This window comes from Pelecanus crispus, chromosome 12, assembly GCF_030463565.1.
Source record: "Pelecanus crispus isolate bPelCri1 chromosome 12, bPelCri1.pri, whole genome shotgun sequence".
Lineage (NCBI taxonomy): Eukaryota > Metazoa > Chordata > Aves > Pelecaniformes > Pelecanidae > Pelecanus > Pelecanus crispus.
This window is the reverse complement of record NC_134654.1, coordinates 17,019,598-17,045,688: the sequence shown is the minus strand read 5'-3', so window position 1 is coordinate 17,045,688 and position 26,091 is coordinate 17,019,598. Positions and strand designations below refer to the sequence as shown.

Below are 26,091 nucleotides of genomic sequence, written 5' to 3'. Positions count from 1 at the left end.
CACTGCTATGCTGAATACTCTATAAAGTCTAAATAAACATTTTCCAGCCTGTGGCTTGCCAACTACTACTAATCTTAGGTTACTTCTAAGCAGCATGCAAATAAAAACTGAAAAGTAAACATAGGGACAGCCTGTGTAGAAGACTTAGGAGCTGCTCATTTCTACTGGGAAAGTTCTTTGGGAGCCACAAATCAGGAAGGCTGAGAACTGTTCATCTGTGTCATTTGAAGAACAATAAGTGTAAGTGAGCAAGTCCTTACAGCTCTAGGTGGAGCAGTTTAAGAAGTTGTTGCTTTACAGATTGTTACTGCCCTTCAGCTAAGTTGCATTAAACACTTGGGTGAGAACCAGTCATTGGCTTTGACGGTAATTAAGTCACAAGTTGTAGCTGGCTTCTCTGGCTTGATGGTGTGGTGCATCAGGAGCGCTCTCACGTTCCAAGTTGTTTCCCACTTCATGTATTGACTATTTGTACATCTCAGCTGTTGCTTACAGCATGGACCAGCCCTTGGGACTGTGCAGTTTTCTGTGGCCTTTCTCCAAACTGAAGGCTGACTTGTATTCTCTGCTCATCTCCTAAGCCACTGCAGTCACCCGTTTCAACAGGCTAAATGAATTTGGTATTACATAATAGATTGGGGGTGTTTGCAAGTCTTGATATAAATCCATGTCTGTTTGAATGAATTTGAGAGGGCAGGAATGTGTTGCCTATTAACTTCTGCTCACAATGTGGCACCTCTGTTTTAATTTATAAAGTTAGACTTGCTAAAGTTTCTCTTAATGATAGTTAAAAAAGATAGTGAAAGACTGCCAGTGAAAACATAAACCATGTTTGAGCTTCTTCAAACTTAATGAGGACTAATAAAAAAATTCAAATTCTATCTGGTATGTAATGGAGAAGCTACCCACAGTTTCATTAAGTCAGGAGGATGTTGTCTAACAGCTATTTGTTTTCTCCTTTTATGCTGATTCAGCCCTGGCTAGCAACTCTGAAAACAAATGTCACAATTTTTTCTTTAGGAATTTAGGTAATTTCAAGCTAATGTTGCAAATACCGAATTCGTGACTTCTAAAATAGCCTCAGTTCATAGCTTGGCTTATTCTTCCAGGGTTTGATGGTGCTCTGTTAGGTTAGCTACTTGTGCTATGTCTGTACTGGAGTGCTTGTGCAGCAGCTTGAGCTGTCTGGGGTGAGTGAGCAAATAATGAGTGTAGTCATGAAGTCTGCTGTAGACGTGCAAGAAATACTTGTATTCAGTGCTACAGTTCACTGTAAACAAGTTGCAGGGTAAACCGTGACTGGGGTTTGACTGACCTCTGCTATGCTTCATTTGATGATAATGTAGTTAGCAGTCAGTCAGCAAGCGACACTGAAATCTGGCTGTTGTAATTTCTCAAATCTCACATCTTTTAGAGTAAGGGATAGAACCACTTTTTTTTTTAAAGCTTTTGTTATTTAACTTCACAAATAGCAGGAACACCTATAGAGTGTCTACATCAATGCTCCCACCCCACAGTGAAGAGGTGCTTTCTCAGCCCTTCACTAAAGACTTGGAGGTATCTTGGAGTAATTAGACAAAGTACACAAGAGGCAAGAGTGAAATACTGGTGGGTCAAAAGTGGTTTGTGGCAGTTCAACGTGACAGCTTTCTCGGGCTGGTTTCTAGGTAAAGGAAATGTAGTAGACTCTGGCTGTCAGTCTTGTATCATACTATATGGGAACTACTAGGTAAAAAAAGTTGGGAATTGGTAATTGATTTAAGGCAGCACTGTTGCGTTTGTCTTTGAAGTGGACAGCAGTGGGCTGGAGGGAGAGTTTTGATGTAATTCTTCATAGACTGTGTCTGAGCCAGCACTGGGGGCTTTCAGTGTTTTGTGGAAAAAGTGTCTGAGCACTGATGAAGCAAAACTGATAAATACTACTATTCTAAGTCTTAAAACCACTGGATACCCACAAGGAGTGGAGTGCACCTGAATTTGATCTTACTTCTAGTATCAGTTAGTTACATGTTTTAGGACAAAGAATGAGAATTTTCTTCCAGTTCATTGCTTGACAGTTTCAAAGAAATAAGACTTGGATGTAAAAACTGACCAACAGATGAACAAGCTGATGATAAGGCAAAAAGAAAAAGATGAATGCAGTTTCAAGGTACATCAAGAGATGGTTTTCCCCTGAAGAGTGCCAGTGGCCTTGATAATTTCTGACCTCCAGAAGTTCCTTCCAGCTTTTATAAGGGTAGTGAAATGATCCTACTCACCTTTCTTGAAGATACCTCTGATGTCTCCATCCTTCTAGTCACCTGAAACCTCCCAAGGAGAGTAACCTGACAGTGATCTTGTCCAGCTCCTTTAGCACTCGTGGATGTATCGCGTCAGATGCTTTGGGCATGTGTAAGTTCAGCTTCCTTAAATAGTCAGTACTGACTTGATAAATGTAGGTATTATAACTTGAAATGCCAGCTTTATAGTGTTAGCAAGTTACATGCTTTCTGAAAAGTTCACTTGAATATTTAATGGGTTACTGTTGGCAAAATACTGACTGTATTCCTGTAAACTGCCTTTGTCTTTTTGTGAAGTTGCAGAAATGTATATTGAAGAGTGAATTACTAAGCTGTACATAGCAAAGGTTATTGCACAACTAAAGGTAGAGGGGAAATGTAGGGTAAACAGTGCTATTGCAGAAATTTCATGGTGAGTGCAGAAATTTCATGGTGAGTGTAAGTGTGTCAGGGTATACTTGGTCTGCAGTAAGGTAGGTACTCAGCAAACAAACTTGTGCCTGTCAGTCTTCCTGTTATGCTTGTTAGAGATGTTTGTTGCAAGTCACTTCATAGTGCTAAGTGTTTGATAGTTTATGGAGTAACTAGGCAACATTTTAAAGACAAACACAAAATATATAGGCATGCTTCATCTCTGTAACCAGATATCTTTCCATGCTTATCAGTCCAGTAGGACTTGGTTTAAAGAAAAGGGGGGGGGGGGGGTGAGTTGGAGCTTGGAATCGAAGAATGGCAGATTGTCAGACTACCTGCATGCTTTATAATGTTGTGTAGTGTTTATCACTCAATCCTGTGAGTGCTCTGGCAGCAGCATAATCTGTGCTGATGGGAAGGTCTCTTTTCTCCAGGCAGTGACCCATTTTCATAAAACTTGTCAGGAATTCAACTTTTAAATGTCCTTGAATAGATTGATATTTGAGCCTGTTCACCTACAGTAGAGGGCAAATACACACAGATCTTCCAAGCCTGACAACCACAACAAACAGGCTATTGACCAGGGAACCAAGCTTTTCTTGGTTTATGGGCTATGGCACCTGAGAAATAAATATTGTCTAAAAATAAAGAAGAACCCTCCATTCCCCCTACACCACTACCTCTTTTTGGAAAGACAACAAGTTCTCCCATTTGAGAAATATCAGAGAAGTTGTCCTTCTCTGCACCATTAAAAGCATCAACTTTCTTGGTTATGCCAGCTACGGAAATGAGGCTGGCGTTTTATCATTGCTGAATAGGTATTTTATGCTCTGGAGAAATAAAGGGCAAGGCTACATAAGGATGAACGATCCATGAGTGTCTTGCACTTGAATTTTAGGAAGGACAATTCTTGATGTCCTTGCAGATAACAACAATTTCCCTCTCCATGATTTCATGCTGTTTGATGGCTGGATGTGTAGTAGCCCATAGCTTTTTCTTCAGCCCAAGTCAGGAAAGCATGTTAATACATACATCCATTTTCACTACTTTCCTAGAATTAAGCTTTTTACTTTGGCACACTTATTTCATATTTTTACCTAAATAAAGGCTGGATGCAAAAGGGAAGATGCTTACAGGAAGGGTGGTGGAATTGTGAGACAGTCAATGTTTGTATGAAAGTTACCAGGTCTGATAAGAGTTGTAGTTGCTGTCAAAGTAATGAGAGATTTGTTAAATCTGAAAGCAGGTAATAAATCTGTGGAATTGTCTTCATAGATTTGCATATTTATGTTAAGCTCAAAAAAATGGCTTTCTGGTTGGGCAGTTCACTGTGCAGGATAGCTCCAAATGGCTTCTTCCATTCATTCTGAATCAAATCTGAGGGGTGAAGGTAGGTCTGGCCACTTGCAATACTTGCAATGTCAATGTGGTAAAGGGCAATTGGAGCAAAGACAGTTGTAGAGGGTGGGTATCAGTTGACCTGTAAGCTCTGTTCTGTGATAAAATTTCTGTGCTTGCAATGCTACTGCCTTTGAGTTTCAGTAGGAAACTTGAAGACAGATTCTCCCTTTTCATTTTGATTATCTTTTATCAATTCATGCATTGTTGTGGTTTAGCCCCAGCCAGCAACTAAGCACCACGCAGCTGCTCGCTCACTCCCCTTACCCTGATGGGATGGGGGAGAGAATTGGAGGAGTAAGAGTGAGAAACACTCCTGCGTTGAGACAAGAACAGTTTAATAATGGAAATAAAGTAAAATAGTAATGACCTGCATTGAGACAAGAACAGTTTAATAATGGAAATAAAGTAAAATAGTAATGATAATAATAACAATAATAATAATATACAAAGCAAGTGATGCACAATGCAATTGCTCACCACCTGCTGACCAATACCCAGACAGTTCCCAAGCAGTGATCGCTGCTCCCTGGCCAACCCCCCCCCCCCCCCCCCCCCCCCCCCCCCCCCCAGTTTCTATACTGAGCATGACGTCATATGGTATGGAATAGCCCTTTGGTCAGTTTGGATCAACTATTCTGGCTGTCCCCCCTCCCAGTTTCTTGTGTACCTGGCAGAGCATAGGAAGCTGAAAAGTCCTTGACTAGTATAAGCAGTACTCAGCAACAACTGAAAACATCAGCATGTTATCAACATTCTTCTCCTATTAAATCCAAAACACAGCACTATGCCTGCTACTAGGAAGAAAATTAACTCTATCCCAGCCGAAACCAGGACATGAATGACTATAGCATGACCCAAGCAGAACTAAGTCATACTTTTAAGAAAAGCTGCTTTGTTAAAATACAGTAATTCATTTGTAGACAGACTCTATAGCTTTGAGCTACAACTTTTCAAAATGTTCTGCCTGAACCAATTGCCCAACAGATGCGTTTAATGTACATCTGGAACCTTCCCCAGAGTTAACAGGGGTTTTGTTAGGCTTAGTCTTTTGGGGGAAAAATCCTTCCATGGTTTGGTGAGAGAAGGGATGTGGAACAAAATGTTTTGTTTACTGACAGTCAAAACTTCATGCACTTTATTATATATACATAGTAAGGTAAACATTAGGATCTATTCTTACTGGATTTTCAAACAGGAAAACATGGAAGCTCTTTTGCAGCCAAGCAACAGGTTTGTTTGAGGAGCTGCCAATTGCTGTCGCCAGAGTATATTCCTCTGGGGAGACGAGAGCAAAGTAAGTTTAAGAGAGCATAGGGGAAAAACGGCTTTCAAAGCTGTAATTCTCCTTGTCCTTCTTGTATTCTGGTAATTCTCCCTGGCCTCTCTTCAAAGCATTTGTACTGTTCGGTGTTATATGGCTGGATTTCCCTAATGTGGCTGCTGCTGCTTGCATCAGTAAGATGTCTTTCAGCTCTACAGTAGTTGGTGTTAAACACAGCAGCTGATTCTTGCCTTGAGGTGTGAGAGTCAGTCTTCCTCTGGGTGGAAGCAATAGAAGGAGGAGAGCAAGAGTGAAAGAAATGCTTCTATGTCTGATACTTCCAGATGCTAAATATATAGCTTGATGCAGTGTAAGCTGATCTAATGATTAGCCACTGCCAAAAGAGTAAGACCCACTCTGATATTTGTTGCTTCATCTCCCTTGTGCTGGCTGCCCTTTTTTTTTTCCCCTTCTCCCCTCCCCCTTTTGTATAGACAGGATTAGTTTTCTGCTAGTATGACTCTGTGATCAGCTCATTATAGGTGGAGGTGACTACCAGTGCTGGCTTAAGGGAGGTGGTGTGATACACTGGGGATGCAGGAGGTGGCACCTTCTGCTGGCAGCAGCTACTTGGTTGGGAATGGTTTGCAGCTCGCCTGAGCTGGGGAGTGTGCTTTTGCGGTAGCTTAAGGGTGACCAGAGTGTGGGTAGCTGGTACAAGAGGTGGTTCGCTCACTTTCCGTGCACTAATTTCAGTGTTCATGTGGCTGTGTTTTGAACTGGATCGGGGACCTGATCTGGTTGAAAACTATATTTTGTTAGTTCCATCAGCTACTTGAACTAGCATCACGTGCATCTGCACAATCAGCTGCTGGTTCAAAGGGTGGAATGGGATGGTGAAACTGGGCAAGCAAAGCAGAGATATCGATGGCAGCTCAAGTTGAATTACAGCAGCGGGGGAGCTTCAGCGTAAGGCTAGTGTCAGGTTGTATTGCCTTTGTGGTTCCAAATTCTTCCATTCAAAAGGATGTACTAGCCTACAGAAAGCTTATTTCATAAGCAGAAAATTTAATTTTGTTTTTATTCATAGACTCTGCATAATTTTGGAACTTTGTTTTTTCAAATTAGGAATATCATAGTAACCCTTCTCTGTGCAACTTTAATGTTATGGTCTGCACTGTAGTTGGAAGACCTTGGCATATATTGAAATCCAAGCTGTATAACTCTGAAGTAATAGATTCCAATAGGACTTTTGTATTGGTTTAAAACAGAAGTGTTGGTCTTATGACATATCTTGAATTTAAGAGCTTGGTCCTCTTATTTCATCCCTTCCTACCACATACTTGTCCTCATGCTTATGTTCATCTGACTGAGTTAAATTGACTTACTGAGTATCTTTGATTAGTGAGCTGAGTTGCTTTAAACTATGATCAGAGAAGGACCAGAGTCTATTCAGAGGATGGAAACTGTGGTATTGGTACAGCAGAAATGTGATAAACCTTTCCCCAACAGACTGGAGGCTGTTAGTTTGGCTTAGCCTTTTAATGAAACTGTATTGGGTTATATGGGAGCAACTTGAAAGATATTTATGCTGATAGCAGAAGTTGTGTTATCTAAGTTGTCTTTTTTTGGGGAAAATGCACCTATATCATCTACTTTTGTGCTCAAAATGTAACGAACCTGTTGTGACTTTTGTCCAGAGTATCAACCATTCCAGACCAATACATTTTCTCACCCTTTGTATGCAAGTAACAGAGGCAATTAATGTCAAATTTGCTAATGCTATTCATAAGAGTAATATGGTACCAAAAAGTTATTTCTGATAGGACTTGCAAGACCAGCTGCCATATATCAAAACCAGAAGAACATAAACTTTTTTAGTGTTCTCTTAATGTTTCTGTTGTCATAATCCCACTGCTTTTGCCTACTCTCAGCTTTTATTTCTTGCAGTCAGAGGTTTCCCCCTTCCTTTTTTTGGTGTGTCTGTACAGGAGTTGCTATACATCATACAGATGTAGGAAGTGATCCAGTACCATCCCTGCAGTCTTGTCAGGAGCATCACCAACTTTTTGAATCTTATTTTGGTTCCCACTTTTAATACTCTAATATTCTTCTGCTCTCCTACTGCAATCATTCTGCTCTGTTTGTTACCCTGTAGGTAGGATTTTTGGAGCTAACACCTGCTTGCAGGACAGTCACAGGGGTGCAGCATTTGACTTGCGCTCCCGGTGAAGTGCAACCCAATGCAGTTTTTCTGCACAATGGGTAAGAGGATCACTGGTATTTCCTGCCATTTTTGAACAAGCTAGTACACAGGGTTCAAAGTACAACTGTTTGCATGTATTTAACATTTTTGAGTCAGAAAGCACCTCATATTTTCTGTCATACTTGATGTTAAAATGTAGTCTAAAACTTGTCAGTGGTGCAGTCCACAAGCCTCTAGTTTAGCCAGCTGTGACAATACACTGTAGCAACTGCCTGCTTTGAAAGACTTGACTTCATGTCCTTCAAACTTTCTATTATTAGACTAATTAAAATAACATTTTGCTGAGACCAGGTCTTTTTTAGGTGGTTTGCTTTTTTAGATGCGTTGTGTCTATATGAACATAGCCTTTTGATCCAAGATAAATTGGGGCTGCGATGTAGAAAAGGGACCTTGGGTCTCTCTTTTGCCAGTACAGTTTTTTGTACAGTTGTACAGAGTACATAGAGGGCACTTATTCAGCTCAACACAAATCGGACCAAAAACCAGTTTGTCATGCTCACCCTGTGGCTGTGCTACGCTGATGGCATGAATGCTGGGACAGTTGGGAGGACAGGGACAGGACATGATAGCCCCTTCAACAGTAGCCTGTCTTTGTTTTGGCTGTATACCCCAGTCACCAGGCTCCCTGGCAGCCCATGCTGATCTAAATCCAGGCATCTGTCTCTGACCCAATCGGCAGTCCTGCCTGTCTGTGCTGAAACTTAATTTCTGCTGCTGTGCAGCAAGCCTGCTCAGGGAGCTGATGTGGCTGAACATGAACTGTTCTTCTATCTGGATTGTTCATCAGGCAGTTTAATGGGGGGACACACAGCTCACTGCTGGATTTCTTTTTTACATGCTACCTAGCTAAAGTTGAAATTCTTCAATACTAATTGTTACCCAACAGTGCTATGAACTCAGCTCGTTACATAGGTAGGATGACTGGTTTCATACAGTCTGCAAAACTCAGCAGTAATTTGCAACTCAGTTTAACAATAGTTTTTCTGGACCCATTTAGAAACAATGTGAAATGTTGTTTACATTATTCTGCTTACCAGAAATAGTCATAAATGTATTGAGGTTGTATCTATGGACATAGATCTGTTTCAAACCTATTAAGCATGTGGGGAAGCTGCCTTGTAGCAACTGAAGCTGTCTCTTCATCCTGCTAGTATTGAGCTCTGTGTCCTAGAAGGAATAACGATCATCACACAACAATTGCTCCCTTTCTGTGATCACTCAGAGCCTCGTGTTCAAGGAGAAGGGGTGTATGCAGAGAGTGGCAGGGAGTCTAATGTGTAGTCCTGAGATGTACAGCTGAACAAAATAAAGCTTGATTTTTTTATTTATTAGATGTAATCCATTACAAATTACCAATCAGAACAGAAAACCTGTTTGAAGTTCTGAGCTTGCAGGAAGTGATTGTGTTCTTTTGGAGCTAGTGACAAACAGGTGAAGTGTAAAAGCAAGATCTTTGTGATGCAGATTTATGAAAAAGATGTTTAACTCCTTGAAAACCCTGGCTCAAACAGGAGGTGGAGAACACCTTTCACTGAAACGTTTTAATTTTTGCAGGTATACTTGAATGTTTTGATTATATAATTTTTAATATAGAGTGTATGATGTTGAAATATACTCTGCAAAGATCCTGTAATTATGAAATACCTCTTGCCAGGGTATAACTGACCTTCAGGCATTCTTTTCAAAGGTCATGAGTGTGGCAGTGGGTGTCACAGAAGTGCTGAGCTGCACCATATTGTGGAGTTCAGCTCTGTTCAGTATTTCCCTGGATGTCCTTTTGACAAGGCTTTAATGAAGAAGCTGAATTATGGAAGCACTTTAGGTGTGCATGTTCATTTAAAAACGTGGGGGAGGGGGAGCTGTAGAGCAAAGCACTTGTTTGCTGGAGATGTTAGTGCTATTTCCAAGTATCTGGTCATTAGTATTGTGTACTTGAAACTTTTTCTTGCTTAATCCTTAAGATTTTAAATAATTTGATTAATTTGGGAAAGGGTGCATACAGAATAAAAGATGTTGGGCCAGCTTTGTCTGAAAATATGGTTTAAAAAGATTGGTGTGGATTATTATTAAATTTAAGCAAAATTTTGGCTTTATATGAAATGGCAGAACTTTTAGGAATGTCTAAGCTGTTGTTTGAGGGGGCTGTGTGTGTGAACTGGAATGTTTAAGGGATATTATTAAAATTGCTTGAGAGTGTCCTTAGAATTGTTAAGCTGAAAAGCCGAATTTTTTTAAATATTCATTTAAAAGAAACTGTCTTGCAAATTACAGGACAGTATAAACAAAAAACTATAACCATGTTTGTTCTTGTTTTGCAGACCGTGAGGACCAATCAATTCTCTGCACGTAAGTGAATGCTTTTCATTTGGGCATTTTTGGAAATGTGTATTGTGAAAGGGGTCTTTGATACAGTTGTAGTAGTCAAAACTTGGTCTTTAATCTTGACAGGCAGTGTCTAATGGTTAAAGATGTAGCATGATTGATATTTAATGTGCGGATATATTCTTCTAATACTGTAACTCACCTTATTGAAAGTTTTATAGGCATATGCCATTTAAGAAATGTAGTTTAAAAATGTCAGTCAAGAGATCTGAATTATACACACTTTTTACAGCTTTTTTTCTGTCTGAAATGCTGTGCTTTAACTACTCAGTGTGTAGCACCTGAGGGGGACATGAATGAAAAGTTGGTCTAGAAACCCTGCTGAGCCACAGCTTAGCTTTGGATCTGCTTCAAACGGGAGAGCTCTGAACAAGTTGACACTAAGGTTTCCTTTTGCTTTCTCTGTGTGCACCTGAATTTGCCCCACCCGGGAGCAAACTTCTAGGTTCAGCTTAACTTTCGCTGGGATCTGGAAATGCAATGGTGGGGTAGTCAGAAGAGTATGAATGTGCTTTCAGGCTTATGACACTACTGAGCTAATCTATCTTTGGGCTGCTGTTAAAAGGGGTGATGCAGTTTCCTCTCCCACACAGGCTGTGTGTTTCTGCAGCCTCTTATGCTAGTATTGGGGATTGGCAGCCAACATGATAAGGTAGTTCAGGAACCAAAGCTGGCAGAAAACCAACCTTGCCACAAAATGATGCTTTTCAGCAGTTTAGTTCTCTGGCTCTGAACTCTGTGGGCTTAGAGGGGTACTAGTCTGAAGCAGGAGGTATGAACATGCAGGAGGGAACTGTCCTTGTTGGTAGCAGCCTGTGGGTTAGGATGGTTCATCTGTGTTGTGAAACTACACATTGGCTCCATTCTGAAACTACTTGCACTTAGCAGTCTTGGGTATAACTTCACATATTCAATTATCTGAGGGAGAGAGGGAAGATTGTTAGCTTGCATACCTCTGACTTGGTTATGTGATCAGTTGACCATACTGTGTGCCAGTGCATGCCAGCTGCATTGAGGCCATAGTTTGTGAGGATGCCTGCTTCCTGAAATAGCTTGATGGTTAGATTAATTGCTGGAAAGAGACCTAGGTTCAGTTTCCTTCTTGACATGAAGGGATTCAAAGCTTCATCTCCTGCTTCCTACAAAACTGCCTTAACTGTCAGACTCTATACAAGACTGAAGGTGGATCCTTTCAAGCTATGCTTTTTTCAACTATGGGTACTATGAATACAAGATTCATGGGGCCTAAGGACACAGAAGCAAATACGGTTGTGTAGCTAAGATAAAAGTTGATCCAGTTAACACAGGCTTGTCTAGGTCTGTGGTTCCTGCTCTTAGTAGGACTTCTGTTTTCATGTGATGACTGCTTCATGTGCAATGTACGAAACAGCCCTCAAAGCAAGGATGGGATCCCAGAGAGAAAAAAAATACTTTGTTCTTGTGTGTTTGAATGCCTTGGCAGTATGTGCTTGCCCCAGGTAATTTTTTTTAAGTAGCTTCATGTTCTGTGCCTGAACCTTGCACTCCTTTACATGGTCAGCTGAGACCACAAAGGCTGGAATGGCAGTGCTACAGGATTTAGTGAATGTCTGATCTGTTCATTTGCAAATTGGAAAGCCTTTAAGCTCTCTTGCCTTCAATTTTGTTATTACCTCACCTATAAGGTTACCATAAGCTTTTGATCCTTCTGTACTGAATAGGCAACTGAACCCTGTTTTAAATCTGGTACAGCACACTTCAGCGTGCTGGATCTTGTGATAGGTTCCGCATCTTGGCTAAGCAGTTGAAAAGCTGCTCGCTGTACATCCATTTGCAGAGAGATGCTTGCTTCCAGATGGAGAGGGGTTGGGAATGGGCACACGTCCTTACAGTCAGACCTCAGGAGAATGTGACCATATCCAGTAGTGAAGTCTGGAGCTGCTGGGGACTGCTCTGAGTGCAGTCCTAATATTAAGACCCTCAGAGATGGCCCTGAGGATATCTCTTCTGTTGGACATGTAAAATGTTTGGTGACAAATCTACTGCTCCATGTAAAATTCCAGAAGCTGGTGCTAAGTGAACAATATATCTCTGAAGATTTCAACACTGTTCTGGAATTGAATTGGAAAACTAAGTATTGAAACTATTAGTACCATGACACTGGACAAGTGTTGCTACCTTTAATTCAGTGCCTTGGTTGTACCAGTGTTAAAGGCAACATTTAATAGAAGTATGGCAGACTCTTAATAAAGCTGAGTTTGAGCAACAGATTCTAGGCTCTGTTGGCTGTCTTGACACTTTAACTTGCGTTTCTTCCTGAAGTACTTACACAGCAGTATAAAGAAAAACCAGGTTAAAAAGATCAATGTCACCAAACATGGTTAACAAGGAAATATGAATTTCCTCAGTAATGTGGTCAGATCTGTGGCCTCAGAATTATGAATGGTAAGGCATTGTATCTCCAAACTGGATGTACAGGACCAAAGACCATCCAGTCTAGGTCTTACCTTTTGAGAATATGAAGACATATTATGTGATAGATGCTATGATTCAAGGTGTTTCTGTCATCTTGAAGTTGAACACCAAAGTTCCACTATAGCCCAGGAGACCTTATTAACACTGTCTAACCTTCAGCACCATTTAGATGCTGACTATATAAAAGGATAGTAGGGGTTACCAGACTGCTGTTCAGGTTAATAAACACTTTTCTCTTAAAATAGGTTTGCCTTAGGCTGCTTTTCAGCTCTGTGTCCACGTTGGAGAGAAGTGCCATCAAAACCATTTGTATTCCCCTGCATGTATGTTTTGAACAAATAAAGACGGCTGTCTGATGTGGTACTGTCCTTAACATGGTTTTCTCCCTGGGCTTCATGGGAGAGCTGTATTCTTTTGTCAGGTTTGCATTATAAACTCAGTACTTGACATGTGGCTGGCTGGGATGTTAAATCCTCTTCATGAATGGGAAAGGCTATGGCAAATTCCCTTTTGTAGCAGGCTAAAAGGAGGTCTCTTGTTTTGATCAAGAGTGGGCTAGTGTCCAGGACTTTTCTTGCATTGCTGGTTCTGTGGTTAAGAGGTAAACTGTGTGTGTTTCCCTTCTGTGTCACTGGTTTTACAGGTCTTGGACTAAGGCAGGAATAAATAAGGTAGAAGGAGTGTGTCTTAACTGCGTTGGAGGTGGTTTCAGAAACTGCTTTGGCAGTTCATAAAAGGCTTGAGACGTCTTCTCATCCCAAACTTGTTGTCTCAGGACCTGGATCATCTGATTGACCCTGATCTTTAGTAGAGCTGAAAGTTCACAGAACACTTTTTCTTTTCTCCGGTAGGAGTGATTCAAGCTAGCTAGTGAGAAAGAAAACATCCCTTGACTTGTGCACTTTAGATGAGTGGACAGTTGTGGTGTGCCTGTCATTCTCCAGTCTCCAACTGCCTTGACCGTAATTGTCTTTAAGTATATCTGGAGATAAGTCTTTCCTATTGCTTGATGAAGGTCAGTCTGGTTAGCATCTTCACCTATCTCTCCCTTCCTCTAGTCGATCAAGTTTCCTGGGTTTTTTACCTTCCATGGCATTTAGAGTAGGGGGCCAGGTCAGCTCTCAAGTAATAGTATTTGAATCACACCTTACCGGGTCTTTGGATCCAGCCCCCTTTTCTTGACAGCCAGGAGTGCTGCTCTCAAGGCCATTGTTAAGTGTAAGATTGGTGCTATTTCAAGCCTTTGGGTTTGGTTTCAGTTCTTCCTCTACAAAGGCCATCTTGCACTTTTTCCAGATGCCTTCTTTTGTTTAGCTCTAACTTAGTGAATGTCCGATCCATTCATACTTACCTTGAAAAACCTTTAAGCTTTTGTCTTCAATGCTGTAATTACTTCACCTGCAAGATAACCTTAAGCTTTTGATCCTTCTGGACTGAATAGACAACTGAATCCTGATTTATATCTGGTACACATGGTATTTTTTACCCTAGGCATGAAAATGTGCAACTTAAATCTGGGGTTGAGGCTGTTTCATTGTTTTCACCTGTCCAGATCTTTAGGAAATGCCAGTCTGTTTCCCCTGAAAGGTCTGCTGTTGCCTTCATGCAGTCACTATTCCAGTAAATAGCTAGCTGTGTCCAGACATGTCAAGAAACTGCAAGGGTGTTATTTTGTGTATTTTCTAACATAGTTAAACCACTTTTGTAGCTACATTAAAGAATTTCTTATCTTGGATATTATGTAGACACTTTGGAGCTTTGTTCACACTTTGCCTCAGGAGTAACAGTGCCTAATGATCCAAGTTGGTTCAGCATTTGGTAGAGAGTAGTCATTGCATGACAGGACGGTATGCAGGCAGTATACCTGTTGAGAGACGGTGCATGCAGGTGGAACTTCTTGAGGAATACAGTTTGAGAATTATCTTAATTTTTTTCCCTCAAAGGGAATTGTGCTGAAGAATAACCTGTATTCCATTGAAATGCTGGAGATACAGGCATTCATCTAAATGCACTGTGTGGAGTGGGCTAGCCTGATGGATGGTTCTCCAAGCATGCCTCTTATCACATCTCATTATTTTGAAGGTAGTGGGATTACTTCGACGCTTCCTGTCTCAACTTCATCACCTGCTGATGTTCCATGAGGAGTTTGGGGTCTGACATGCCCTAAGGATGAGGAGTTTTGCTAAAACTGGTGATCTTAAAGTTAGTAATACTTTCTAAAAGTCAAACTTAATACGGGGGGTGAGGTGGGGTGGTGGAACCCACTGCTGTGTTCTCTGGATGCTTGTCTCAGCCTAACATCTTGTCCTTCACCTAACATGGAAGCTTGTTCTCAGGAGGGTATTACTCAGATTGCCTGCTGATGTGGCTGTCATTCAGTTCTCCAATCCAGACATGATTACATAGATGTCTTCCTGGTCTTACTGTAGAAATAAGAGTTGTCTTTGAACATAAAATGGTGTGCCTTCTTCCTCTCCTTTTTTTTTGTTACCTTCTGTTCTCTTCCCTTTCTACTCTCCATCTTTTAAGGAACCAAATATAGACAATCACATTGCTGTGGAGACTAGTCTACAGGGCTTTATTCTGAGTTAGTGGCATATAATCTTACGGATATTTATGAAACAATTTCCTTTCTTCTCATCTTCTATTTGTTTCATTGTACTCCCTCCTGTTTCCTCCAACTATGTCTGTTCTTGTAAATTGGTTGGTACTTCAGCCCTGGGGACAGAGTTTATAGGATAAACTTTTTGATGAAATTACTTATTATAGAGAGGCTTTTCTCAGTGAACCAAAAGTCATTTTCCCATGTCCAGAAGGACTCTGGTGTATCTCCATGCATTTGCTCCATGGTATAACCCTGATTTCCTCAGGTAGTAGTGATGTGACTTCTTATGTGCCCTTTGGCTTTTCACCAACTGGAAAACCCAGATATGTGCACAGGCACATACATCTGCAGTTCCCAAATCCATTGGACAGTTTATCAGTCATTGATGAAAGCCTAATTTGTTTGTGATCTTCTGTCTGTAAATTCTTAGCTTGCTGAAAAGGAAGGAAAATATATGTAGTTCCAGCAACTTCATGTTAACTTAAGTACATTATTAACCCAGTATCCATAAGAAATCAATTACAGAAAAGTGGTGCTGATTTCGCAATGTGCACATACCTCACTGTACATTTCTTAATTTCTGTAAGATGTGAAGTTGTAATGAACAGCTTTGTAGGCTTTTTTTTTCTTTGAGAAGCTGCAAGGGCTGATGTTTTGTTGTTTCTCTTTGATTATTGCTGTTTGTTAATGTTAAAAGGGCATGCCAGGCTGTTGGAGGCTGATGACCAAGATGAAGAAATTTCTGTTGTGGTGTACTAGGAATCTGAGAAACATCCAAACCTTTCCTGGCTTTGTTGTCTTTAGCTGCAAGGCGACTTTTGGAAAGTCAAATATGAAAATGTGCTACACTGTACTTTTTTAAGCTAGTATGTTCTAAATTGGAGAATCTTACCACAAGCTTATGGTATTCTCAAAACTGAGACTGGGCTTGATAAACAGTCATTTAGCAGATGCTTGAAGCCATAGAAGGATATCTAATACTGGCTTCAGTAGGAGTGGTGGGGTGTGGAGGGAATAGAGGCTGCTTATTAAAGGACAACAGCAGCAAATACCAAGCATATTTGTATACAACCTCTGGCTAGAGTCCAGCTTGTAACATTCCCTAGATAACTGGTGTTGAGATGATGCGAAGCATCTAGAGAGAAATGAAGGAGCTATAAAGCAGATTTGTAAATGGTAAAGCCAATTAGTGATTCTTCTGCACTAGTCCAAACTGTCAGTTATACCTCTTCGTTTCGGAAAATTAGCAAAGTCATTAAGGCATCCTTTTAATTACAGGTCTTGACTGTAAATATCTGTTAATTTGTAGCTGGCAGAAGATCTGCTCAGTTGTGTCTGAGAATAAGTGACTCTTCTGTTCTTTGCAACTGCTGTTGTGAGAAGGACAAAAGACTGTTGTTGGGGCTCTTACTTACGTGGTTACTTTCTCCTACAAACAATTTAAGTGTGTACTTTCATGTTTTGATGCCTTATGTAAGTGGGTGCTTTGTATGAAACAAGGAATTGCTGGCCACAGGACCTGTGAGTGGCAGGTTGGGATTCCTGTGTCTTGTGAGAGCGGGCATGGAGGAGATCTTGCCCAGGTGCCGAGGTAGTGGTGCCACTTCTCCTTTGCAGAAGAACCTTCTGCTCCCAGATGAACTTCATCCCAGGGCTTGTTGCTGATCAGGAATGATAGAAATAGACTGAAACTCCTGGGGAAGGCTTTGAGTGAACCAGACCCCTAGCATGGAAAATACTGGTTTGTTTGGTTAGTTTTTTAGTAATTTAATTTAAATCGAAGATGATCTGTAATGGGGTACATGGCACTAACTGCATCTGACCATCCTAATGTATTCCAGATGCTTATCCTCACAGATATTGTTAGTTTGCAGTAGGGGCTTTGTGCACAGGTAGCAAGATGAGGAAAAGTCTGTCTTTTTTCTTTGTACACACATTTTTGTGTCCTTCTGTCTTATGTGGCTCATGGCATGACATTTTGTATGTCCTGTGTAGCCCCGATCTGCTAGTGAAATTAATGGCTAGCTGGGTGGTGGTAGGAAGGGTGCCAGTCCTCTCAGTGGGACTTCAGTAAGCAACTTCTAAACTAATATGACTTCCATAAAATCCAGAAATGCATTTGCCAATTCATGAAGAAGTGGTGTTGCCTTGTCCTGCCATACTGAGTGCTATAACTATCACAGGAAGATGTCTAGGTGCTTCAAACCTGCTTGACAATAAGGAAAACAACTGTTTTAGTACTGTTTCACCTTAGAATAGGTCTTTCCCAGACAGGCATTTGACCTGTTCATAGAATAACTGCCATTTTAAGTGGGCTGTATGGGAAGAGCGCACTGCTCTCCTGGAAGTCAGAAGACCTGCTTCCATTCCTGGCTGTTGCCAGTTTACTTCAACCTGTGAGTTATCTTCTGCTGTGTTTGTTTTGCCTGTTTGTTGAATAGATTGCCATCTAGAAGAGGAAATAGCTCTTATTTCTGTGCAAGATCTGGGCTCATGTTGCTCAGGGAAAAAAAAACTGCATCTGGTTGAGAAGTCAGTTGCTAATTTTTGCTAACCAAATTGTAGCTGAGATAAGTTTGCCTGGAGAGTACTTTCCTTTATTGAAAATGACACTATAGCTTTACATGCAATGAATTTTAAACCATGTAAAAACTTTAAAGTGCTCATGCTAGCTAAGCTTTTCCTGTTTCAAATGTGCTTGAAGCTTCCTTGAAGCAGAAGCTTTACTGCTGTAGGGAAAAGCACTTTAACTCTAGATGCTGAATAAATTTACCAGTGACTGTCAGATTTTAATTTGACCTGTCTATAACATAGTTTGTAAGGGAGAGATCCTTCAGTTAATTGATGGATTAACTTTATACCTCCAACTTGAGGCTGTTGCTAAAGATGGTTTGCTTACTGGATGCACTGTTTGGCATAGCCCATGGCTTGAGTTGATACAGCATTTCAATTCAGGCTCATAAAGTTTTGTTTCTACTAGTACTGGAATTGAAACTGAAATAAAGGAGGTGAAATTATGACCCTACTGAAGTCATTAGCAAAGCTGCCGTTGACTGAAGTAAAGCTAGGATCTCAGCCAAGGGTTTTAGTTGTTTAATTTATGGTAACATATTAATTGAGTTGTATTAAAACAAAGTTTTGAAAAAGTTAATCTTTAGCTTTGATACCATCTCCATTCCATAAATATTGTACATAGTGTTACTAAAAGTTTACCTTTTTTGGGCAGGTTGATAGAGGTAGAAGATTTTAATTTATTTTTACAATCTGTGTGCTTGCACTCCTGGGAAAGAACTAAAGTGTGCAGATGTCATTATTTCTATAAATGAAAAGGACTTTATCCTAAATCTTCTAATTCTTTTATAGTATATGGCAGCAGAGGTATCTAACACTGTATCCTGCAGGAAATATTTGGCATATTTGCAAGCTCCAGGGAGAGGAGAAGTAGGATGATAACATCCATTAGTGTTGCTTTTGAATGAGAACTTGCATAGAGACTGTCGCTAAAAAAACCCACTATTAGATTTAAAGGTGTTTTTAGCAAAAGGAATGTATTGCAAGCTTTTGACCTTCCTGTGCTGTATGAAGCTCTACTGCTGTGTGTGCCAGAAAAGCTTGTTGATTAGTAGCCTCTTCTAAAACTGTGTGCTGCCCTTTTAGAAAGTTGACATCTGGACTGTATTTATTGTACTACTTTTTCCTCACTGGATGTGCCAGAGTAGATTTTCCTCCTTTCAAATTCAATAAGCTTTGTTTCTGTAATTTGACAGAAAAGATTATTTATCTAGTTTTAAAGGCACAACCAAGCTGTGATGACAATAAGAACAAATTGTATTGTTTTAAAATGTAAATATATATTTTGCTGTACTTCTTACCTGCTGGAATAGTTTTAGCATTAAACATATTTTAATACACATCTAGAAACAGGCAAGACTACTTTTATTATTGCTTATAGTCATGAATTATGTTAATGTAAACACTGCAGTAAAAGGGAAACTAGAAATATTTGGGAAGCAAGAACTGGCATCTGAGGTCTTTTCGTCTGCTTATCAATCTTCACATTTGTCTTGCATGTGATGACTCTGGGCCAGGTAGAAATGTTTTGGGTTTTGGTTTTTTTCATTAAGAGTCAGTGTGTTGTTCCACTTGTAGCAGTCCCAAAGTACATCCAGTTTCTGTATTGCATATTGATGGTATCTTGGCAGAAAGGAAATCCAGTTATTCATTAGCTAATTCTCAGAGTAATCTTCTTTTTAACCAGCTCTTCAGGTAATACCTTCCAAGTTTCTTCATGCAGTGTGCAAAGCTAGCATAGTCAACAAGTTTCCTCTCTATCTCTGGGAAGTTTTGAGTCATTGAGTACAGTGATTTCTAATCTTTCACACTGTATTATTTTCCAATGATGTTTGTCTTGTTGTGAGGAAAAGTGGAAAAAATGGTTTTAGACAGGTTGATGTAGTTGCTTCTGAAAAGCAGATGCCATCAATAACATCGGGTGCCTTGGTTAACCCTCTAGTATTGCAGGCCACAATTTGGTAACTGAGGCTATGATAAATGTCTCACAGGTTGTCAGCAGAATCATATTGTTCAGTGTTTTCAGTTATAAGTTTTCTCCTGCAAAACATAGGGGCTGATACTGTTCTGTCAGGTCAAACAGATGAGTTGTTTTACCTGAAGCTCGCACCTAGCTCTTGTAGGCTACTCTTCCATGATGAGTTTGCTAAGCTGCTGTGAGTGAGCTGCTTCAATCCCCATTACTACTTGCTCATGGATGGAGAAATGCACACACTCCCATCTCTTAGCAAGAGGTCACCTCTGCTATTCAGTTGTCCTGTGGGGTTTCCATGATTTAAGAGGATTGGAAGGTAAGAAGAAACAAGATTGAGTCTGTTCTCTTTGAAAATCTGTGGTAGTATCCTTTCTGTATATGAACAGTTGAAATATTAAGTGCTATATTGTCTCCTTTTTGCAGATGTTAAGTGTAATGTAAGGATAGGGGTGCTTCTAAGCTGCCTATCTGATCAGGAAGTGCAGGTCTGAATGTACTAAATACCAAAGGAAATGCAGACTAGCTACAAAACTGGGGTATGCAGCATGGTGGAGGAAGGTATTTATGAAGACTGCAAAAGAATGTGCTTAAATTCCCCCCGGTAAATTAACACTTCCATTATAAGTATCTAGCTGAGAAATGTGCAAGCACACAAAACATGTCCTTGTTACTTACAAAGTAGTTTGCTTCCAAACTAATTTCTGAACAACTGTTGAATGACAGAAGTACTTTCATTCTTTCCATGCAAATCCCCATAATAAAATCCTTAATAAAATCCTTTTTAGCTTCCCACTTCAGAGTTGCCAGTGGTGGTCACTGTCTCACTTGAAATGGGATCTTTCTCTAGTAGTTTACTGCCATTGATTGAATCTTGGCTAAGTTAGACCTGGTCATCCCTTTGATGTGTAGATTTATCCAAAGACCAGACCTAGGTTTTACAGAAAGGGGAAAAAAGAAGAAAGAAAAAAAAAAAAAAGCTGTAGTAACATCATTTGTGATTGCTGTGGTGTGAACTTGGCCACATTTCCTGCCTAGAATATCCCATATGCAAACCTTGCAATAAATTCTGTCTAAACATGTTCTGCTTTAAATCTGCCTCTGTCTTAAAAATGAAATGTGCATTTGCTGTCTTTATTAATCTGCATACTGTACCAGTACAGTACTGCACTAACAAATTCATTTCTTAATGAATTCATGTAGCTCCATGGCCACAAATATATTTTCAAACTAGCTAAGTCTGCGATGAGCAGTGCAAAGAATCTATTTAAATTGTGCTTTACTGTACCTTGAAACTGTTTTCTAAAGATGCTGAATGTTTCCATCAACTCATAACCAGCTCCTGGAATATAAAATATATTAAAATGATACTAAATATAAAAGTGTGTCTGTGTGTATATATGTATATAATGATTTTAAAAAAAAATATATGTATCTGCACTCTGAAAAATTCTGTCTCTGGCCTTGTGATCAAGGCAGAGGGCAAATCTGTTTCTTGTTATTTAAGGTAACAAAGGAATTCAGGCATATAGTCAAAAGCTTTTAATCAAACTAAAGTTATGCATTGTATCGACATCTTAATACTAAGGAGATCTTTAGGATGAAGAAAGTATTTAAAACAAATACTTTGTAGTACCCTGCAACATCAGTGCTTTTGGTTTTAGATGGTTAATGAAGGTCTGTTGTGTAGTCAAAGCCATAAATGGAATGAAATGAGGTTGCTATAAACAAAGGATTGATAAGTTGTTGAAAATAAATTTTGAAGGAAAATGTCTGAAATGTTTTGCAGAGGTGAATCTGGTGCCGGGAAGACTGAAAACACTAAGAAGGTTATTCAATACCTTGCTCATGTTGCTTCCTCCCATAAAGGAAGAAAGGACCATAATATTCCTGTAAGTTGGGATATTTTCTCATTTGTTTTTTGCTCTTTTTGAGAACTACCATCTTTGCATTACAAACCCCACAACTTTTTTATTAAAGATAACCTGTAATGAAATCCACATAATTTTGTCTTCACCATTATTTTCTCTTTAGTAGTGGCTGAAATGAGCAGTTGCATGAAAATTTCCAGTTAATGTTAGCTGTTTACCTTCTGTTGTAAAATTAAAGCCTTTATGCAAACATTGTAACTGGAAACAGTATCAAAGCTTTCTGATGCAGTAAACTCCGTTTTTCAAAAAAATTTAATTAACTTGGGCAATTCTTAGTGAATTTAGTTCCCACTAGATGCAGTTTTCAAGACTACATTGTGAACAAGCTTTTCTGTTCTTTCAAAAATTAACTTGGAGGTGGGAAAAATCATCAAGCTTAAACTGCTGTAGACTTGCTATATCTGGAAGTCAGCGGTTAATAAAGCTCAAATTTTATTACATTACAAACAACACTTATGTCAGAGAATCTTGTGGGTTTTGGTAACTTGTCACTAACTCTGATTTACATAGAACTTTCTTCAGATTTACTGCCAGACTTCAAAATTTGCACTGAATTTTTAGCAATTCTTTGCTTTAAAAAATATGAATGGGTTTGTATATCTGTTGCCATGAGCGCTTGGATCTCTTTGCAGTGAAGTATTAATTCAACTTTGATACAACCAAGTAGCTTGCTTTAATGAGTACTGGTGTATGCCTGCCTTGCTACGGTAGTAGCATAGGTGTCTCTGGTGGTTCGAAGCTTTCAAACTGTATCATCTGACTTAGCAGTGACAATTTCTGTAATTTCCAGTGCATGGCATTTAATGTTAAGACAATCTCGAATGTGTCAAGACTCAAACTCCTGGAAAAACAGGAGATGAGTTTTGACCAATTGTGAAGGAAAGGCGGGCAAGCATTTGAAGTGGGAGAGAAGGAAAGATTGCTCTGCAGGTAGATTTGGAGAAATCTAGTTAAATGTATAGGGAAACTTGAATCTCTGCTCTAATCAACAGCAAATAATGTGACCCTATGCATAGGTACTTATTCAAACTGTTGCTGGTTTATCACACAGAAAAGATCAAAATTAGTCTGAGTATTCATCATGCAGTCTGAGTGTGCTGCAGGTTGTGTCCACATCAGTTACAGGCCTTAGAAGGAAGTTTCTTATGATTGGAGTATCAGCAGTATTACATGTATGTTCATGGCATTGTCTTGTGTGTTGGGAGAATATGTGGCTCTGGGGAATGCTGTTTAGAACATCATTCATCGGACGTGCTTTTCCGTGTAGGATTTGATTTATCAATATTCTTGGCCTTACCGCTGTGCAGTCTTGAACAAAACCAGCACTTTTTTGTTCCATTTCTACAGGAGTAAAATTGCCTACAGCTTTTGGGGGGAGAAGGGAATTATGCAGAGAAGGGGAATTGTGCAGGGTTCGTACCAAGTACTTCTAAATGTACTAGTGACAACTTGGAATACCTCAGGTTGAAAGGGACTTCTAGAAGCCTCTTGTCTAGCCTCCTTTCAAAATGTGCCTTCCTTCAAAGTTGGATTACATTGCCCAAGACCTTGTAAAGCTCAGTTTTGAAAATCTTGAGGTATGGAGATTATGCAACCTCTCTGCAAACCTGTTCCAGTGCTTAACCACTTGAAGCCCTATTTTTGATTGTTTAAAAAGTACTCCATGTTTATTTGGCTCTTCTCATGCTGTGTTTCCATGAGCACTTTGTGCCCCAGTACATCTGCCAAAAGAAGTACCCCTTTCTGAGCTTTGTCAGTGTAACAGTTCCTGTGGCCACTCACTGGGCTTGGAGACTGATGCAGGCTCAAACTTGTTGTCTTAAAGTCCATCTGGCTTTAAACGAAACAAGTTTCCTCTGTTTCTTGTGTGGCTGCATGACTGGTATTGAAGTGAAGGCACAGAAAAGGAGAAAGCTGGGGTGGAAGATGTCAGTGAAGGGAAGGATAAATTGCCCTTTTAAATGCAGTGTTGGCTAATTCCATTTAAATTGCTGGTTGAACTGCAATGTAATTCTCTACTTACCAGTGTGATCAAATGGGATGGTGGTGTTCATCTCAAAAGAGGTTTGAAGATGGTTGTTGTAATCAGCTGCTTCATGAACCATTGATGACTGTTGTGATGAAGACTGGAAAAGTTTTTATTCTTTGTAAAACATAATTTAGGCACAGTAAAAATAATAGGGTATTGTCCTGAATGAAAGTTTGATACTTTGATTGTGTACGTCATTCAATGCAGTACTATAGTAAGTGCTGAATATATGTTTACGAAAAATGCAGAATGTTTGTGTAACCAAAAGAGTTTTGAAAATATAAATGAGTCTCCCTTGTTCTGTAACAATTCATTTTTATTTATATGTTGCAGACAAAGAATGTCTAATCTACACACCTAATACTCAAAAGTTAGGAAGTGTCAGAATTGGGTTTATATATGCAGCCCTAATTTGTTCCTGTTTACATATTCATTAGAAAAGTGTAGAGGGCTGGCAGTGATCCATAGTACCCATCTGTACAAACTTTGCATTATCCTGTGCACAGAGAAGATGCTAAATAGGCTTGTTAAATAGACTGCTAGTCATGGATTTATTTTTATCCATCCTGTTACAAATAATTATCAGAGACTGTTCTGAATGCTGCATGGATTTTTTTATGAAGCAATTTGTATGCTGATGAATGAATAACTATATTCCCAACACTGTTCTGAAGTCTAGGGTTAACTTTGTCTGTTTTGCCTGACAGAGTGCTGTAAGAGTATTACAAACAAATGTAGCCCCCAGTTTGACACCTCAGACCATGGCCAGAGTAGCACTGATGTTCTGCCATGCCACAGATGCTCACCAAGTACACTCTGCAGCAGCGCTGATTGTGAAATGCTCTGCTTATGCAAGGAGCATCATGTAGGAGCTCTACCCATCCCTTGGGCATCCTCATGCTCGGCATTCAGCTGCTTGTCCATGTGAGTTCTCTTTCCCAACAGCCCTCTTTCCTAACAGCTAGTGACTGTCCTCAGACAGGGGTCCTGTGGGAAATTGAGTCAATAGCACATTGTAACCACGGAAGGTGGAATTGCAGCACTGAACAACCTTAATACTAGCATTTCCTTGGTTTTGAGTGTTTGAATCTGTAACTACAGTTTAATTTCCTGTTTGTTCCCAAGGAATATTAAAGGTATTGGCTTGGGCACTGTGCTAGGAAATGGTAGGTGGTGACAGTAAAAATGCAGAAGAGAACCTTTAGTAATGGTAGGAATTGGCAGAGCTAGGTGAGAGTAAGGTAGTCCCTTAAATTAGGAATAGAGACAAATTAGGAATAGAGACACTGCTTTCTAGAGCCAAGTAATGGAGGGGAGGGAGAAGTACTTGGCAGTGAGCTATAAACATAGGCTCATCTAAAGACTGAAGGTGGGATGAAAGTGTGCCCGAATCCTTGTCTGTAGTGTGCTTGGTTGAGAGTCAGAACTGACACACGTACAGTCCTAGTCGGCATGTAGCAAGGAAGAGAAGATGGAAGATATCTGTTGTAAATAAGTGAAAGTTTTAGCTTCGCATCCAATAAGTTTGAGCTCTAAAGAATTTGGAGGGGGTGGGCTGGTGGTGTTAAAAACTTTGCCAGTAAATCTGAATATTTTACCTGCACCAAGCATATTGTGGTTTTTCTTCAGTTGATAACTGTGCCATGCATGGACCAGCTTTATAAAGGCAACCACTGTGCTTTAGCTGAGGTGTCTCAGACCAAAGGTGACCCATGCTGGTATTTGTTGGTCTGGTCAGCTATCCCATGCTACTAGGCCACATGTAGGAGCCTCTCTCACCTTTGCTCTCAATTATTCTTCTGTAGGCTCAGGAGATGTGGAGAAAAGGATCTTTAGAATAAGAGGAGAGGAAGAGAGCAAGGACAAGTAACTGATGAGTGTGGGGAGGAGGCTGATGTGTCTAGAGAGGGTTTTGGACAGATGAAGCAAGGAGGGTAGCGAGGAAAATGAGACTTCTAAACTGCTTAGCTTTGTGGCTTATCATTCCCATATGTGCCAAGTGAGATGGGAAAGAAAAGAATGAAATTGTGGTGGTAATGCATGTGTTAGAGCTACTTTAATATGGTTAAGTAGTGAGTCTTAATTCTGACTCTTGGGTTCTGCTTTAGTTTACAAACTGTGGTTTTGGATGGGGAGAGAAGTCAATGCAAAATATAGAAATAATTAGGAAAAAAATTGCATACATAGCTTTCCAAAAGAAGGAAAAGTGCTGGTTGTTGCTTACTGCCCAGGGGCTGCCGTGAACTTGCATGTTCTACAGGCTGTATGAGATTGGGGAACACTCTCAGCTGTACTTGTAGACTATGGATGTACATGGACCTGATTCATGGTCAAATACATGAAATCAGCAGATATTTTCAATCATGGTAGTATGTGAAGTAGTTAAGTTCTATAACTAACTACATCTATCCACCACTGTTTCCACTTCCAGTCATCCTGGTGCTATGTATCCCTGGTTCAGATGAACGGAATTAGACTTCTGTTCATTTCCCTTCTCCCCAAAGCCTTCCCACTCCAAACCTTATC

General features: G+C 40.0%; 1 protein-coding gene across 4 annotated transcripts in view; it reads left to right on the top strand.

Moving 5' to 3' along the window:
* The window catches only part of MYH10 (myosin heavy chain 10), a 102,902-nt gene that overhangs the window by 26,076 nt on the left and 50,735 nt on the right, over positions 1-26,091 (top strand). For 3 of the 4 annotated variants that reach the window (XM_075720037.1, XM_075720036.1, XM_075720035.1), the window contains exons 3-4: positions 9,940-9,967; positions 21,395-21,497. In XM_075720037.1, coding sequence (XP_075576152.1) covers positions 9,940-9,967; positions 21,395-21,497 — 131 coding nt within the window. Of the gene's footprint in view, positions 1-9,939; positions 9,968-21,394; positions 21,522-26,091 lie in introns of all 4 variants that reach the window. The other variant, XM_075720038.1, reaches the window with a different exon arrangement.